General features: G+C 37.6%; 1 protein-coding gene across 5 annotated transcripts in view; it reads right to left on the reverse strand.

Moving 5' to 3' along the window:
• The window catches only part of TCF12 (transcription factor 12), a 175,413-nt gene that overhangs the window by 102,163 nt on the left and 53,775 nt on the right, over positions 1 to 19,475 (reverse strand). For all 5 annotated transcript variants that reach the window (XM_082322642.1, XM_082322640.1, XM_082322639.1 and 2 more), the window contains one exon: positions 10,313 to 10,415. In XM_082322642.1, the coding sequence (XP_082178768.1) occupies positions 10,313 to 10,415 (103 nt within the window). The remainder of the gene's footprint in view (positions 1 to 10,312; positions 10,416 to 19,475) is intronic.

The following is a 19,475-nucleotide window of genomic DNA, read 5'->3' on the forward strand; positions in this document are numbered from 1 at the left end:
TTAAGGAATATGGTTCTGTAAGGAATTTATTTTTGTAAATCTCTATTCCAAGCATGTCAATCAGCCTGTAGTTTAAGTTAGAAAATACTTCAAGACTCCAAATAAATATATAAATAAATCTGAGGTGACAGCTTGTAATGGGCTAGCAATATGTTAAACAAATACATGATGTCATAGGAAAGAAATTAATCCAGTCAGAAACAAAAGTGTTATTTATCACAGCAAAATAGCAAGGCAAACTTCACTTTGCTCCTATGATGCAGAAAACATACTTAAAACTGCAGTACCCTGATAAAGAGTGTACAAGTACACTCTTTCGAATCTCTGTAGAACTTTTTTTAAACATGATACACATTTATTTATGATACAGTCATGCATTTAGGTATTCAATGCAGACCCAGGGATCAGCCTTGAAGCTTACAAGACTGCTAACAAGTCACACATCACTCTCAAGACTTCTGCTTTCTATGTCCCACTGTATGAGAGGAAGAAATTGCAAGATGCCTTATTTGTATTGCATTTGTGCCTGAAGTGCCAGGGTTATTTTAGAGGTCCCTATTACACTGGGAATTAAACTAAAATTTTGTTAGAGTTATTGTAACAATAGTACTGGTTTTGCACACAGTCTCTACAATCCCAATTTGAATTTACACATTTTTACATTTACGCATTACATATTTTAGCGCGCTTGGTTCCCAACTACTTTTAAGGCTCATGGCCAGACCTCAGCAGTTTTAGGAAAAACTAAAATCAGTCTCAGCTTATTTCAATAGTAATTGCTGTGTCTCTTCCCCATTCCCATTTCAATGAACCTTTTTTATTTCATCACTGAACTTAAGGCTACTGCTTTATTTAAAGGAATCAGTAGCAGCAATCCCAAATACTGTCAGTTTCTTTAATCCTGTATATAACACACCACCACATAAAATGATGTATCAACTCTATCCTACTTCATCTTCAGATGGGGGACTCGTGTGAGTGTCTTCCAAATAAACCCCCAATGAAACAGCACCCTCCCTCCACCCAATGCCATCCTGGGGAAGCTTCCACACATAAGGATAACAAGGTTCCTATTTCTCAAAGTGACCCTCCATCTGGATGCCTAAGAAATAACTCCACAGAATTTTCAGCTGACTTCCCAATATACATATATGCGTTAGAGTGACAGAAGCTGAACACCCATCTAAAAGCCACAGTGCTGTTAGCCTTCAGAAAAGCACAGAAGACAGCAACCAACAAAGCCTCCCAAATAAAGCAAGATATTACCATCACTTAACAGAATGAGCTGCAGTTTCTCTGGTCTTCTGCACATTTTGTTACATGAAAAATCTTTCACCCACTTTTCATAAGCAAAACTTTGGTGCAACGTTGGACTGAAGTGAAAGTGCCCAGACATTATTTTCAAAATCAAATTAAAAAATTTTGTTTTCTTTTGATGATACTTGTTCCATTAATCCACTATATAGCTGAAGCACTGCACACCTACAGCAGCTTACAACTCTAAGGAAAACACATTGGCCACTCAGGCAACTCACAAAAACAACAGTATTAGCGGTCCAACATCTTCATTCACCTAAAAAATAAAATCGCATCATTTATCTGCTCGCTCATTTAATTTCATCTGTTTTGCTTTCACCTCTGAGGTGTCTGTGTATCTAAACAAAGTCAGGTTTCCAGCAGCAACAAACATTTGACTCACTAAAATCCAGTCTCTAAAGAAAACTATTAACAACTTCAAATCATATTAATGCAAATACTATAATGCCCCAAATCACAAAAGCCACTTGTTTTGGCATGAGCAGCCTAGTTACAACATTTTGGTTGATCAGTTCAGAATTTAATCACTGGATACAGGCTGCTGCATTTATTAAAAACTGGACTGCTAGCAACTGACAGGCTGCAGCTACATGCACGCAAGAATGAAAAAAAATTAATGGAATGAAATAGAGATTAAGTAAATGATTTTTATGCACCTGGCGATAAGCAAACATCTTTATTGCAAAACAAAGACAAGCCATGAAAAATTACAAAATTATCTTTTAATCACCAGTGAGCTTTCTACAGTCTCCTATTTGAACAGGATAATAGTTATTATGTAGATCCCTAAGCAACTGCCTCATGGGGAAGTTACATCACCAGTATGGGAAAGAATCACCCCCTCCTCCCTCCTCCCTGGAAAGGGGCTTGGCGCCTTCAGACAGACTGAAATTTAAAATCCTACAGCTTCACCCAGCTGATCCCATCCACTGGAACACATCTAGAAGTGCCCAGGGATGGCAGGAACCACAGGAGAGAAATATGCCCTTTCAGCATTTCATGCACTGATGAGGCTTGTAACAGATAAACATACCCTACAGCAGCTAAACTGACATGTTATAACAAAGAGGAAATGCAAGACTTAAAAATTACATCAGATTACTATTTACTCCCCTTTTCAGAGGCAGAGTACACTGTGAATAAATCAACACTCAAATGTATCAGACTGCATTAACTGAAAACCAAGCTTTGCAGAACAAATTTTACCAGAACTAAAATATTTCACAATTTAAAAGCCATAGACTTGCACGTTTAAATTCCCAGACTGGTAATTCAGAAGTACTTAGTCTGACAAAAATTTGGGGTTTAAGTGTGAGACCTTTTTGAAGAAGGCAATATTTCATCTTCAACATGATTAGCACTAGTTCCCATTTTTTTCTCCTGTTAGCGCACAGTGCAAGCAACACTACTGCCCACGGGCCACCAGAACTGCAAGTTCTGCTCGTGGGACACGCTGTAGATTAGCAGAGACTCCTATATAGGAGTCCTGCAAAGGTACCTGTGGCACCAGTAGTGTCCAGTGAAAAAGTATCAGCAGCTCTGCCTAGGACAATGTTAAATCATACAGTTTCATGGATTTTCAAGGACAGATTTATTCACTTTCTTACTTGCCAGAAGGAAAAAAAAAAAACCTGTCTGTTTTTTTCCTTGAACCACAGCACTGCACACCAAGTCTGAAAACAACTCCGACGCTGATTTGGAGATCATAAAAATCTTCTAAACTTGCACAATCCTCCCGTTACTCGCTAGGGATACGCTGCCTCAACGCTCCGGCACAGTCAGGTAGCGAGCGGCTCTGCGACGGGGAGGGGTAAGGCCGACCACCGTGCACCTGCTCTCCCCGCTCCTCACCTTCCTGCGCTGGGAGCCGCCGCAGGCAGGGAGCCGCCGCAGGCACCAGGCCTCCCGCCAGCAGCGGCGGCGAGGGGAGGCGGAGGAGCGGGCAGGGAGGCAGCTGCGGCCGCGCACCTACCTGGCAGACCCACACCTGAGCACCACCTGAGGAGGGTTCTTAGGGCCCCTCTGCCACAGCTGCTAATGAGGAAGAAGATGAAAGTCTCAAGGGGGAGAGAGCACAAGCGGACACCTGCTACAGCATAACATTACAAAGGAGACGAGCTCCCCGGTACATTTGTAGAAAGCCTTGCGGTATTACTGTATTTAAAGAAGTGTTAGGAAAGCTATTTGATTGAAACATTACTGTAAACATAAGGAAAAACCAAGCTTAACACACACTCTTGTGAGCAAAAACCCAAGGGTAGAAATGCCTGCACTTAGCACTGCCACTAAATGACTGTGTAATTTAATTTCCCAGAAACCCATTAGCTTTCACAAAAGGAAAATGAAGAGCAGATGAGAGCAATTCTTCGGTGTGAGTGGAATTTATTTAATGTAATACCTGGGGAAAAAAAAAAGTTAAATCTAAACCTGTACCAACAGATACAAAACATCGCAACCCTAGAAAGCTTCAGCCTGCAGATCGGCGGCTCTCTGCTGGCAGTAACCGGCGTGTCAGGTCCGAGGTTTTACAGGTACGACTGACAAGAGCCTGCCTCTGCCCAACACACCGCGCCAGAGCTGGGACACAGCCAGATGCAGAAGCACCCCAGAACAAATGAACACACACATTGCTAGCATTTAAAAAAAAAAAAAAGGGGGGGGGGGGGGGGGCGGCGGGGGGGAATACCCCTCAATTTCTTATGGAGATTTTACATATTTATATATGAAGCAAATGATACATATAATTATATGGAAGACAGGAAGAAATCATTGAAATTTAACTTAAAACATTACTCTGAGTTTGACATTTTCTTTACAAACAACAAAATACTACAAAATTCACATTAGGCTTTTAGCCAATCTATAATATCATATAAAAACTGTGCCAATCAAGCAATTAAGCACAGTGACGTGCCCCAAAAGGAGAACAAACATTCTTAGAAGGAAATTTCAATGTAAAACTTCCATTTGCCAGATTCATTATATGCAATGATTTGGAAAAAACTAATTTTTTTACAAAACATAAGCCTATCTGAAGCAAAAAACCATGACGCTTTACTGGGGTGAAGCAATGGCAATGCTGACTTTGAGAAAAGTAGCCATGCTGTATTACATATAGATGAGTCGGCACCTTGATATTTTTAGCTTCAATAATCACAACAATAAGTGATTTGATAAAATGTACACATAATGCTGTGAAACTGTATGATGCCAGTTACTGTAAAGTAAATTTCAAGGAACTTTTCCAGCATGGGAAGTTTGCAATCTATGGCTTGTGGTGGACCCGTGTCTTGGAGCAGGAGACTTGTACCCCTAAGTATTGTAACTGTGGATGATCTTACACTTGCGTCTTTTTTACTAAGAAAAGTTTTTCTGAACTCCTAGCCTACAATAATATTTGACAGATAATTATGCACTATGTGAAGCTTATTAGCTATCTTTTTACAATTTTCTTTCAACTTACTGCCCTACTCCTGTAAAATGAGATGAACTGAAGCACTTGTCATAATCTTTATTGTGCCCCTATTTTGTCATTTTCTTTTTTTCACATTTTCCTTTTTCTTCCTAATGAATTCCCTGAAGGATTCAAAATATTCTGTCCCCACCATTCTCCAAGTTAATACTGATGTAACCATGTATAAATTATTTCAGATCAATCTTGCCATTACTCATGTCTCCGGAGATCATTTCCCTTGTGATGCCTACTTTATTCCATGTGTTAAATTAGTAATGACTACAGAAGGCAATTCAAGGAAATCTAACTATTATTTTGGACAAATACAAGGTCTGCCAACTCACTACTCGCATCAGCCCTCTCCCTTCCTAAAGGGTAATTAAAGCAAGATTCCTAGAAAAAAATATAATGGCATCATTCTTAACATTTGCCATTTTAATAACTATTTACCCTTGCTTGCTTCCTACTATTGCCTTCACCATCAAATCATTTGATAATTAAGCTCTATCTCTTTGATTCCAAAATCCTTTTACTGAAGTGCTACTGAGGAAGAAAACTAGCAGTTTTCCTGAAGATTAGTTAGATTCTTAACTGACAAAGAATTCAGATGCATGCCTTCTTTTAATTGTATTTTAAAGTTCAAAAGCCTCTCCTTTTACTGAGAATAACCTTTCCCAAATTAAGGTTTAAAAGGCTTATATCACCTGTTCAAGAACAATATCAATACTGGGAAGCTTAGAGGTTTCAACTATTTACCACGTTGCTTCAAAAAATGCCCCTAATGTTCATCTTTAAAAATACTTACCACTCTATCCAAGCCAACTGGAGTGCTTAACTTACAAGTCAAACAATAGATTTTACAGTGAAAATTAGACATAGTAATTTTACTAGTTTGAAAGACGCACTGGCAGAAGCACAGCCATTCTTACAAACCTACACAATCAGGCAATCAAGTCAATTAAGTGAACAGTAACTCTAAAATCAGAAGGCATCCCAATCCAGGTATTGATCACTCATTTGTATGATTCATGCAGAAAAGGAGTCTTTAGTTTCACAGTAACTCAAAAGACTACCTTTGAAAATTCATGGTATTTGGCCTCAACCCATCAAGCACCTCTCCACTCTTGCTGCCCTTAGCACCGCACGGCAGCTTCTACCCAGCATATACCTATTAACCACCTGCTACATTGGTACAAGACAGTTAAACACTAGTAGACGGTAAAATAAATGGGGGTGTGTGTGTGTGTGTGTGTGTGTGTCTCTCTCTCTAATTTACCTGCAAGCCCAGCTTTGTGAAGCCTGAAGACAAACCACCCAAGTAATTCAAGCGCATCAAGTACAACCAACATTAAAGGAAGTCTCACTGCAAAAAAAACAAAAATGTATCATTCTGCTTCCATTAGAGAGTACTATGTTTGTTTGGTTCTTTCACCTACATGTTTCAATCAGGACAAGAAGCAGGCTTACCCTTTATTTTATATTCACAGTATAAATAGTTACAGTATAAGAAACTGTATTTTGATTAACAATCTGACTCATTTTTAGTTCTAATTACTGTAACAAGCTTCTACTCCCTCCCTTGTAAATACTGCCTGATGTGTGTCTTGACTTCCCTGCATTGTCAGGTCCTCCATACTCTAATGCTGGCCATACGGAAATATCATGGCCATACCTGGCATAAAGCAGAAGTTAGTTTGCAAGGAGGTGGAGCACAGTCACCACCTCACTAAGATACTAACAGAGGTGAGTGTTACAGCATCAACAGATGCTATGAAATAAACTAGTAACTACAACCCCGCAGCTGGTCTACTGGAGTCAGTGAGTAGGTGAGGTCGGGAAGATGCAAATGATCTAAAATCCTCCCTTCCCACACATGCAGAGTTTCTGATTATGACAGTTTCCAGTTGTCTTGGTTGACAGGTCTTCAAACCCTGTGGCCAGCCCAGGAACACCCAGAGCTCTAAAATTTAACCCAATTAAACTGTAAACCAACTAGTTAAAGAAATAATGAGAAAACAAGGAAGTATACTTGAAAGAAAACTTGGAAGAATGATCTCTCTTTCTACTTCAAGGGACTGATTTCAACATGGCAAGCTTATACTTCACCACCACCTTCTCACTCACTATTGACTAAATTTTTTAATGACTTTTTATCAAGTACAAGCTTGTGGAACTGTAGTACACAGACGACGAACATGGAGCACAAGAGTTTTGTCTTCATCCTTTCTATGTCTTGTGGAAAGACAGACACATAAAAGAAATGAAGTTGCTTCAAATTTTCAGGAAGGACCAACAAAAACCCCTTTAACCTATATGCAAGAATGATCTGCTTGCTTTCTAAGCAGCAGTAGAAAAGCTCAGTAGAATAAAGTCCAGGGAGCAGGACAACAGAAGATACAATACCACATGCTTAAAGGGTCCTAGCAAAAACTGACCTCTACTTGCAAGCGTAGAGTACTAAAAGGCAGCATAATTACAGAGAAAAGAATCTTGTATCCTTGTGAATAGTTTTCTAGAATGTAATTAAAGCAGAAAGTGTTGAATAAGCAAAGATTATCAAGTCTAAATGGAGCTACAATACCACCAATATATCTTAGCCTGATTTTCTACATATCTCTATGGATACTAACAGACTATGCTGGTGCCAAAAGGATTCAGTGGTTTTACTTAAAATACAAGCAACGGCCCTTCTTTTTTTATACTAACAAATCAACAGGATAATTCTGGAATTCATTAGTGAAGAACACTAACCAATCCAACATAATAGCTTTACTTCCTCTGCAAAACACTTCAAAAAATATCTAAATGAATATGGAAATGCATCTTTCTGTGGCAAATTGTTCATTATTGAATCATTATCAACTCTTGTTAGACAAAATTTCTCTCTTTTGCAATGTACAAGATCATTAAAATGTTTGAGAGCTCCATCATGAAAGACAGTGGCACTTTATAATCCACTATCTCTTCAGGCAAATATGCTTACGGCTGAACATAATACACAAAATAACAACATCCCCTTGACACACAATTCTTTCTTTTAATGGTGCTCTTAAGTGTTGACAGCAATGGTGAAATATGTTGTTGCTCTGTTTTTTTCTTTAAATAGTTTTTAACTATTTCAAAGATGTATTTCAGTCATGATAAAATGTTGGGAAGGGATTGTTTCTTAGATCTTCAGTGCGGAACCCTAGACACTCCATCACTCCTCTAAGCCTAGTGAGATACTTCCTATAAGCTCATCAAGTTCATGTTCTTAGCCTCTGAAGATCACAGAATAATCAATTGATGTATTAAATATCATCTACAGTAACTAATAAAATGGATGTTTTAATTCTGTTTATGGGAACGTGCCCACGATTTGATATTAACAAACTGTGTAACATTTTTTTGTCTAAAAAAAAAAAACTTAAGAATAAATCTCATTTTTCTTGTCGATAATAGAAAAAAAAACCAAAACATAAACACAGATAGCGGTACTACACAGAAAACTATTACTCAATGTTTTTATGTAGCTTTTATCATTCCACTCTCCAAACTTTCAGCACCAACTTAAGATATGCTGCAAAAATTCATGATGTGAAAGTATGATATACAAAGCTGCATCCTGTACTGTAACATAAGTAAAATGAATATAATTTTTTGTTATGACAAGCCAAAAAACCACAGGTGGAACACTTTTAAAAGCATACTTCTAGAGTTTTGAGGTGTACATTTCTTAAAGATATATGTGGAAAGCTTTCAGTAATTCTTTGCTGCATATAGAAGGAAATGAAGTACTATTGCTCCAACAAAATAAAATCCTTAAGAACTGTTAGGCATAACGCATTACAGAACTATTTCAGTTCACAGCTGCTTTGGGTAACTGACTGACACATTCGCATCTTGCAGTTCATTAATTCTCTACAAAATAATCTCAATGGAGGAGTCTTCTCAAATCTGTATTAACGATGTAATTCTCTTATGTCTAATGGAGTCACCTAGCCATCTCTTCAATAAAACTGAAAAACTAAGAAGATACGGTTGCACCAATTATTTTCTTCATATATTTAAAGGCATATATTGTTTAGAAATTGGGTGGCTCAAAAGCATGAGCAAATAGTTTGCCTTTGGTAATAAAAATTAAAAGAAAAAAAAAATCAAACTTTGCTATGTATTTTTGTAAAATAAAATCAGTATCAGCTACAAAGCCTAGAGTCATTCCATACATCCTACTGACCAAAATACTGGAGAAGCAATTGAAGTAACTTGTCTTTTTAGTCTCCTGTATTTAAAAAAAGACAACATATTTGAAAGAGTACTGGGGGGAAGCTCTACTCTGCTTTATCAAAATAACTAAGGGAAACTACATTTTAGCTTTACTGTCTTCAGATATAAGTATCATTGACCAATCGACATGTATTCTCTCTAAACAAAGACTACAGAGACGGTCATTTTAAAATTACATATTTTCAGGTTCACACATGAAGGTTTAAACAAAATTCTGTTTTCAGCAATAGCTGTGCTTTGTTTGAAAATTACAGTAAACAAAGACTGAGCAAAGTAGAAAGATTTCCAAAAGAAAATGCAGACCATCAGGATTTAGATTTAGGTAATCCACTTAGATTACCATGGCTGTGTCTTAAAAGGACAATACTGAGATCACAAAATAGGTCATGTCTACAAGACACAGAATATATAAGTGAAACAATATCAAATCTACAAATTCAGAAAAAACATTCAGAGTCAACCCTAAGTTTAAGATACAAGAAAAAAATTTGTCCCAAGACTATGTATTGCCAAACATTAAATATTTTGAAATCAACATTTTTATGCTCCAAACTCGAATAGGGAGAAGAAGAGTTTCAAACAATGCCATCAATACATTAACATGTTTCAGGTAACACAAAAGTGCAGGCAATGAAGAAAAAGCTTTCAGTACCTAAGCTCACAATATAATACACATCTTGCTTGCTTGTTTTTCCAGTTGCAAAAGCAGAAAATGTTGGACACCCACAGGCCTGGAAGCAGTAACAACACTTGCCTAGCAAAATAGGAGTTTAGATCTATTTCTTAGAAGTGACAACATTTCTAATATAAAAGAAATTAGAAAATTAAAAGTAAGAGTCAAGCCCTCAAATTATTAACTGAAGTAAATTGGTAGGTAGTTCAGGAATCAGTAGTGTTAGGAAAATAATACTTTTTTTTTTTAAATGCACAAATTAGAAATTGCTATAGATGTCTTCTCAGCCAAAGTTAAGAAAAATTCAGCTTTAAAATAATTTAAAATTTACACATGAAATGTAAAAGTCAAATCAAAATATATCAGCTTTCTACATCAACTTGAGAAAATCTAGGTGGTTCCTCCTTCTAAAAAGTCCTGGACAATGGCCTTTATGAGGAATTTGCCCAACGAAAAGATTTCAATAGGAAAGTCAGCGTTGCTATGAGAAACGGAGCAACTTCCAGATGCTTGACATGTCAGGCCTAGACAAGGGAATGAAAAATGTCTCTTTCTGACCAAAGAGGCTTTGAGGGGATACTCGTAAAGAATTACCTACTTACCCATCAGATTTGAGTTCATGAAAGGTGTCGGGGACAATCCTTCATGGGGCCCTAATCGACTGTCATTCAAGTGATCACTGTAATGAGGACTGTCTGCAAAACCCTAGAGAAAAAAAGACCAGAGTATTAAACAGATTATTTGGCAGCCCTGCTAATTGAGTGTAATGACACTTTCCTAATTAAATGTGCAGCGTCACAATTGGTCATTAATCACAAAAGTTGGCTTTCGGGTCTATCTCTCACAGAAATTACTCCCTGCCCACATTTTACTTTCTCTCCCTCTTTTCTTTCTCCCCCATCGAAAGGAAACCACATAATTTCTTAATAAGCTATGTCCTCGTGGACAATATTTCTAAAAAATGAATAATACTGAGATATTTTGATATTCGAATCCTCTTAGTGTTAAGTCATTAACCACTGAAAGAGTAAAATTAGTCTGAAGAAGTTTTTTTCCTAAGGTTTCTGTTTGCATTAATAAAACAACACAGTAAAAAGGTCAGGAAGAGTCACTGACATTAGGAAAAAATGTTAGTGCAAATGAGAAGAAGAAATTCCATTTCCCCTTGCAGCCTGCTATTAATGTTACAGATTAATAGGCATTTTGACACTATCACATTACTAAAGAGCATAGCTCACTGACAAAAGGTTTACTTCCAAATAGCGATTAAATAAACAACTTTGTCACCTGACTTGCAAACAAGCACTCAAACTGAAATACTGCTTTGTGCTTTTCTAGCATTACTATAGCCAACTTCGCAGGCTTGGAGTGACCCTTATGCAGTCAGGAAACACTGGCTTATTGAAAGCTGGCACCAAAGGTATAGAGACAGAAAACACAGAAGCCCTGGGATGCACGTATTATTTAATCAACCCAATTACTTAACATTCTCTTTTGTACATTTCAAAATGCTTTCAGCTTTTCCATATAAAGGTATGAATATGGTATTTGCCATTCAGACTGATCAGATGTGCACCGAATCACTTATTCTGTACCAAAACACGACAGACCTGGCACTCAAAATTGCACCTCCTTTGTAGCCAAATATTTGAAAAACATTGTGTAAACGTTATCTTACAATTCCCACTTACTCACTTCTCCAGGTCTGGTAGAGAGAAACCTAAGCTCAGGCCTAATTAAGGGAGAGGGGAAAATTGTTCACAGCTACCAGAAACCATCCTAAGCGCCCTGGGACTATAAAATCATCAATCACTGAACATTTATCATTTTTTCAGACTGCAGGCTCACATTCAAGACAACATTAATGGGGCTGAAACAGGCCTCACTATCTTTGCAGGCATGCTGTCAGTTCTACCAAAGGGCTAGTAACTGAGGGCTAAATAACTGTCAAATCACTGCCGCTGCTTATGGATGCATGTCACAACTCTTGCTGCTGTTCGGCTTTAAAAGTAATCTTCTGGGAGTCCCAACTCCCAAATGAATCTTTGGCTGACTTTATCTACTTCAGAATCGGTGATACACATGTGATAGGCATTCAGAAACAATCTTAGTGACATTTACAACTTGGTTATGACCACAAGGGTGTCCTCTGGTAAGCATGACCTAGCCCTGTCTGTCAGACAAGCAGCATGTAGCAGCAGCTGCCGAGGAAATGGAGTGGCTCCTAGCTAAGGTCACCACATGTGGTTTATTTTTATGCTGAAATGAAACAAAAAAGAAATTAAATCTGCTGAATAAAGAAACAAAAATTTGCAAATAGAGGACCAAAAAAAATAAAGCTCCTAAGTAGGTAGCTTCCTATTTGGCGCTCTGCTTGTACTTGTTATTGTGGGTTTTTTTAAAAACCTTTATCCCTAAGACAATATTTCAACTATATTTTATTTTTAAAAGAAAGTAGGAAGGACATTAGCAGTGATAAAAGAGAATCCATATCTCAGACATTCAGAAAGCGGTGCCTAGATGAACCCCAGAAACTGAAATCTTTAAGAGATCTTTATTTACAAAATAAAACTATTGAAAATATAACAGGAGTAAGACTCATTTCATACACGGTTACACATCATGTAACACCATCTACCTAATGCACAGGATTAATAATGCTCCTCCCCAAGTTAATATTGTCCCAAAATAGAGGAATTGGAGAACTGGGGGGGTAGTTGACACAGAAAGGAATGTTCTCCTTTCTACCATCAGAATTCCTTCAAATAATCCTTTACATCATGTTCTTTTCATTTCAAGTTTCCTAGAGTGCACTTGCACCCAATTACCATAGCATCAAAGTTATATTTCTACCCCACTAGACAAATCAACTACTTTATCTACCTGGAAAATGCTCCAAGAAGTCCTTCACAACACTAAAGCCATAGAAAACAGAACATTTACTATACGGGGGGGAAACGTACTAAGGCATATGCAAGCACTTTTAAATAGAGTTGCTTTTTCTGTACTTGAATTCAATTCCTAACTAAATTAATTGTGTCAGGCATTTCATTCTTTGTCAAGCATTACAGAATTTACACTTGCGCAAAGTGTAACCTCTCTCAGCCTTCATCTACAGCAGACCTATGTAAAGAGGTCTTAACTCAGCCACCATCCTCGACACCAGTTATTCAGAGTCTTAGTAATGAGTTATGGATTATCAGCTCAAGCAGCAGAGTTTTGTTTGGGATTAGAAACCCTGGGCTGATTCCCACATATAACTCACCCACACTAAATGAATACAAAATAACCACAAACGCATGCAGTTTTGATTTAACTTCTTTTGCACTTCACAAAAGCAAATTAAGCAAAATCAGAAGAGCTCTAAGGACAATGATTTAAATTACACAGAGTTATTTCAGAGCATTCTTCACATTTAAGCTGTACTTCAAATAAAATTGCATTCCTGATACCATGCCTTGCTTTTACATCTGTATTGTTCACTTACATAATAAACAGCATGAAGTTCTACTGGGAAGAGCTGTAATCAATCATAGATGGAAACTTTAGAAGCTTCCAGTAGCTTCTGTAAAGCTACTGGAAGCTTCTAGTTGTACAATCAAGGCTTAAAAAAATGTATTTAACAAATATGAAAGTGCAAATTGACAACATATGTTTACTGCTTAAAGAAGAATGCAGTTGAGAGCCTTAAAAAGTCTGTCTGCAACACCAGTAAAGGATAGTGGTTTATTAAAAGGAACATCCCACCTGTGTGACTGAGTAACAAAGAGAGAACACCGTCAGCTGGCATCCGAACTCATCCCTCATGGCAAAAGCAACACAAGGTGGGGGGATATATATAAATTTCTATCAGAGCCCCTTGTTCAAATCTATGTTTTAAAGAAGACTCAATAATATATACTGCCAAATTTCTTTCATTCTTTCTGAGAAAGGAAGGGAATTTCAGTTCACGGCGATTTTGAGGACTACTCTCTGGAAGGGGACTCACTTGACAGTAGCTAGATTGATGCAGGCTCCAAGCAGAAACAGGAGCTAATTAGTTATGCCAAAAGCTATTCTCCCTCTTGGGAAGAACTATTCAATGATACATACTCTGACCTGACTCTGCTGGAACAGGCTGGTGATAGCATTCTTTGGACCACAGGTGGGCTTCCAAAGCCCTTTGGAGGATTGCTACCTACTGTTACCTACAAGGCAGGTTTGACATAGACAGGCTGGAAGGAGACACGCCATGCTGGAGTACACATCCCCATTTCTGCCACCTTTGCTCCCGAGCAAACGTACCAGTGGATTAGCATGCATCCGAGTGCACATTTTGAGTATTTAGCAAATAACTGGCAAAAAAAAGTCTGCAAAACAGGAGTTACTGGACAAATTTATTTTCTGTTCTGAGCACCCTATTCTGAAGGGATTGCAGATAGCTCAGGGCATTTTTCTGTTTATAGAAAGAAAACTGGTTTTGAGTATGATTAGATGCCATAGCTGTAAACTCAAAACCATCTTGTTTGTTCCAGCCTCTTACATAGCTATTACAATAGCAAGCTTTAACCTTCCCAAAGGAAGACAAAACTTTACTTTCTGTATTGTTATAGCCCCAATAAGGTCTAATGGGGGCCAACTGTTCCCTTACAGCATTTTGTAATGTTGTCACCGTTCATTTTGCAATGGGGCTCTCCCTGGATTTCAGTCTCACTGCATGTTTGTGATCAGAAAGACAAAGTCAGATAGTCTACAAATAAAAGCAACAAGTATTGTCTACTAATAACACCTGTCATGAAATGCAGCTGGAAGACTACTACTAATTAGCGCTGCAATTTAACTGAGTAGCAAAGGCACCCTCAACATCGAATGCTCTAACATTTTATTCATATTTCAGGTATTTCATTGGATTAGAGTGATGATCCCTACTCATTCCAATAAATTAAGTCCATCAATTAAAACAATCGACAGTTGCAACAGTTTTCATTCCCACCTCTTCTGGGCAAGATGCCCCAAGTGTCCAAGTGATTTAGGCTTTGTCTGTATCAGGAGGATTTTCCATGCACAGGTATGCTAACACAGCCAAACCAATTAAAAATCTGAGACTATTTACAAAATCATAAATAGGAGTATAGAGGACACCTGAAAATTATCTTACAGAATGTATTGTTCAAGAAGACCCAGAAGAGGAAATGGAAAAAAACAGAGAAAACACACTCCTTACTCAGCACATTTATCCTACTAAACCATAAAGGAAGGCCTGACACAATGAGTCTATGCCCCATTTTATAAAATAAAATGGTACTTAACCTCCTAAAACTCAATGTCATTCAATGACCATTGAAGTTCTGACATTTTGGTTTAAGTCCATCACAGAACTCGCCTAAGAACAAGCCAAAAAGAGCCTCCCTGGCTCACTGTTCCTACCCCTTTTCATTGCGCTGGTTCCAGGGCTTCCGTAGGATTCACCCTCTCCCTTTTGCTTCCACTCCAAAAACATAAAACTGTTGTCCCTTAGTAATTATTTTCTGAAGTCACACCAGGATTTGTCCATGCATAAGCAAAACTGTACTCCTAACCCTAACTCAAGTTGTGGGTTGTTAGGTTTTGTTTTTAAATAAGCACAACATCCTATTTCTACTTCAGGGTAAAATTTGAAAAATGAAGGAGACACTGTAACTACATGGCACATGATTTTCCCATGCATTTATTGACTTAATGGAATAACTTCTTCCTGTACTGTTAACTACTCCACAGCATTTTATTTTCTCAAGTCCACTAAACTAGAGAAAACAGACTTTTTTTGTTTTGTTTGTCCTCCCTTATCCCCAAGCCCTCTCCTACACAAGTCCCCGGGAACAGACCAAAATCAGACCCAGTTGTGGCTCATAACCAAGCTGCCAGATCAGTAAGTGGGTATTTGCATTTTAGCAACATACAGTATAGCTCATCGCCTTTAAACTTAAGACATTAAAACTCCACTAAAATGAATGGTTGACTTTGCAGTTTGATGTGGCTACTGACCAAAAGATTAAGTTTAATATATGCTGCTTCCGATTCCTTGAGTTTTATAGTTTGGCTGACCTTAACTAAGAAATACTAATTGTTTAAAACTCAGGAATAATGAGGTCCCTTCCAAGCTAAACTTGGCTATGATCATATGAATCAGGCAACAGTCATCTAAATGACTAATGTGTAAATGAACGACAGTGAATCTACTGCTGAAATCCACTTTATTTTGGATTATCTGCCTCTCCAGACTAATCTGAGAGTTCTAAAGACAAACAAGATGGAAAAAACACAAGGAGGGAGAAGTGGGGAGAGAAAGCAAGATGCAGAGACAGTGAGACAGACAAACCGACTGACCGACCCAGAGAGACTCACTACACCCAGGAACATTATGGTGAGTCACTGACTGAAGATTAGACAAGAGGCTCTGGACAATAGCCATACCAAGGTGTCCTAGCTAATTTAAAAGATTATGTATTATGTGATCATGTATGTTTCCAGAAATAAACAACCATTTTGGTTTGGAAAGAGTATTTTCAGACATTCCATCTACGTATTTGTCAATGGCTCCTAGAGGAAAGACTACAGAGCCAAAACCTGGCTGGGTCTATTGAGCACACAGATCAGGAAGAACCTTGCAAAAATGAAGGTAAGCTAAAAATAAATCCAGACAAGGGTACTCTTCCTTTTTGCCTTGAGGATCACCTGCACTATATTAATTTATCTTAACTGAACACCAAGAAACATCACATTGTCACAGGTCATAGTACAACTCCATTTAAATCACTGTCTTGCAGCAAACTATTAATTGGGAGCAATGTTGTTTCAAAACCATGACCAAAATGATTTTACAAAGTATTCACCTGAGAAGAACAGGGAAAGGCACAGCAAGAGAGCAAAAAGGATACGTTCCCAAGTACACTTCTGAAAGAAAAGTACTAAAGAAGCAAAGAGATCCACATGGCTGTATTTTATAATTCAGTCTATCATTTTTAAATAAAGTACTTCATACGATTTGAATAATTTTAAGTCTGAAAATATAGAACTTCCAATCAACTCTACAAGAACAAAACAAGTTAAGTCTGAAAACTTATTTTCAGGTTATTTATACATAGACTATTAGCTCAGATGTTGCAATTGCAACTATACTTGACCGTATTTTGTAGTTCTATGGACCAGAGGAATGTGCATAGAAACTTTTCTGTGAGGGAATGGGGAATTACAGGATAAGTCAGTTTGTGGCTGAACATAATTAATCAACAATGTATAAGCCTCCTATGTAACAAAAAAAAAAACCCCAACCAACTGGCATTATGATTAAAAACTAAAATGAAAAACAGCTTATTCAATTACCAACTATTTTCTAACACAACCAATAATAAATGCACCCAGCAACCTGCTTTTCTCTGGTGCAACAGTACCAACATCCTCCGTAAGGACAGCATGCAGATCTGTCAGAGGTCAAACAGAAAATTGCCTTAACTTTCTAAACAAGGAAAAATGCCAGAGAAGGGGGGAACGAAGCAGACAGACGATGATGGGAGACTCCCCACACTCCTTAGACCACCTTATCCGTACTACTGTCAGTTGCCTGCTACAATCCAAATGCTAAGAGACCAAGCTGAAGACCCATCTGATATGCCAGGAAACAAACATCTCTCCCCTCCGCAGGGTCCGTGCATGCCATCTCCCAGCCCACTGAGAACAGGCAGTACTTCAACCCCATCTTGCTTTATTGTGCAAGAAACTTGTATCATACTTATTGAACAGTGGAATGAATGCAGTTAGCTGATTGAGATCACCCAACTGCACCAGAAACAAGGAGCTGTACGCTTTCTAGTTTTAACTCTGATTCCCTTTCACTATCAGCAAGTTTTAACCTTCCACTACAATATCCTAAAGACAGAAAAGTAGCTTTATACCTTACTTGGTCACCTGCTACATGGGGAAAAAAAAAAAAAAAACAACCAAAAAAACCCACACCAAACCAAAACCACCAGATATCACTACCCCAGATTTCAGGTATTATTGGGAGAAGTCAAGAGAGCTTTCACAGGTACCCTCCAAGTGTCACTGTAAGTTACATGTTTTGTAACAGAGCTCTACAAATATTCTTCAGCTTATTTCCACATATCGAGTTGAAATAGATGAAAGCTACATGTGCAGGAATGGAATAGGAGTACAACTGAAAACATGGTTTGTTTATATTTAACCTGGTAGAGCTTTGGAAGGGGAAGGGGGACATAACACATTGAACAAGGAATCTATTTTGAAATAATCATCATTTTCTCCAGTTCTGAATCCATCTCAAGGAAGTTAACTTAGTGAACAATGAATCTGGTTTTAAACAGCTAAACCCAATGGCCAATTACACTTCTCTCAACTCCAGAGAGACAAATATCAACATGATATGTAATGGGACAATTCCTTGGCCACATGGAAAACTTTTGTGAACAGATATAGCTCACATGAATGAAACCAGGTTTTTCTATCTCTTATCTAAGCTATAAACCAGGAAATAAAATACAAGTATAGCCCACATACTAACAATAAATGCTTAAAGACAATACTTAAAAAAACCTAACTAAAGCATTCAGAACTTAAATATCAGAACTTGCTTTGAAAAGTGCTGCCCATAAATCAAATTATAACTTTCGCAAATGCAGCTTACGTATCCTGTGCACTGAATATGGGATATTTAATTTTGGCTTTGATTTCACACTGAATCATCTGCTTACTTATAGAATACATCAGGAAAAGCAAACAACCAGCAGCAGAACCACCAAACAACCTCCCTCCCCCGCAAAAAAAAACAACAGAGGACAAAAAGGACACAAATACAACAGACTTGATAACACTTACTGTATTTCTGTGTCCCTCTTGTCTTGTTTTGCTATTTAACAGCTTCCTTTCTTGTTATGTACCTGAGATTAAGAGGTATAAAATACTATTTCAAAACCTGCTATCTCAGTACTATTTTTTGACTTCTTTGCAATAGTTTGGGCATACAGTATTTTGGGTTCCAATTCGTGTCTGAGTACTTTACATACAATAGAGGGCATAACCTGTTGACAACCTGTTGACTGATGCTACAAAACCATCTAAATCTAGCAGTGGTATCTTGATCCGTTCAACTCTGGCTTCAAGTAGATACATAGCAGAGTTACGTAAATGAAAAAGGATGATAAACTGCATACTCAGTACTGAAGCTAAATTCTATGTTAAATCGGGTCAAAATATACACTTGCAGCTTTTAATGCTGGAAGATACTTAAAATACCCACGGTTCAGATCTTGGAAGAAAAATACCTCAGGTAATTTATGCTAAATTTTTAACAGTTAAAATTATGTGTGTATATGTAAAAAGGCTATCCAGCAAGGAAATGTCTTATGAAAAATATTTTTAGATTTGCTTGATTTGGAGACAGCAATCTAAACAGATGAAAAACTAATTTGCTCCTTTTATTGCAAAGATACATTACAACAAAATCAAAACAGTGAAAGAAAACCTCACGGAGCATTATTCTTCAGAAAATAAGAGCAACCATTACCCACACCGCAATAAAAAACTATGGTAGAAAAGTGTTTAATTAAAAGACAATGTTTATCCCAAAAAAGTGATTATACCAAGTTGTTGCTAGGTTATGAGTATAAATTACATCTCCCAAATAAAACGGGAAAGCTAAAAAGTTCAGAAGTATCTCACAACAGGAAGACAAAACTTTCAAGTGCTATAGGGCAATATATTGTGCAGCAAACATGCTACTTGGTTCAAGTA

Source organism: Platalea leucorodia, assembly GCF_965183815.1.
Source record: "Platalea leucorodia genome assembly, chromosome: 9".
NCBI lineage: Eukaryota > Metazoa > Chordata > Aves > Pelecaniformes > Threskiornithidae > Platalea > Platalea leucorodia.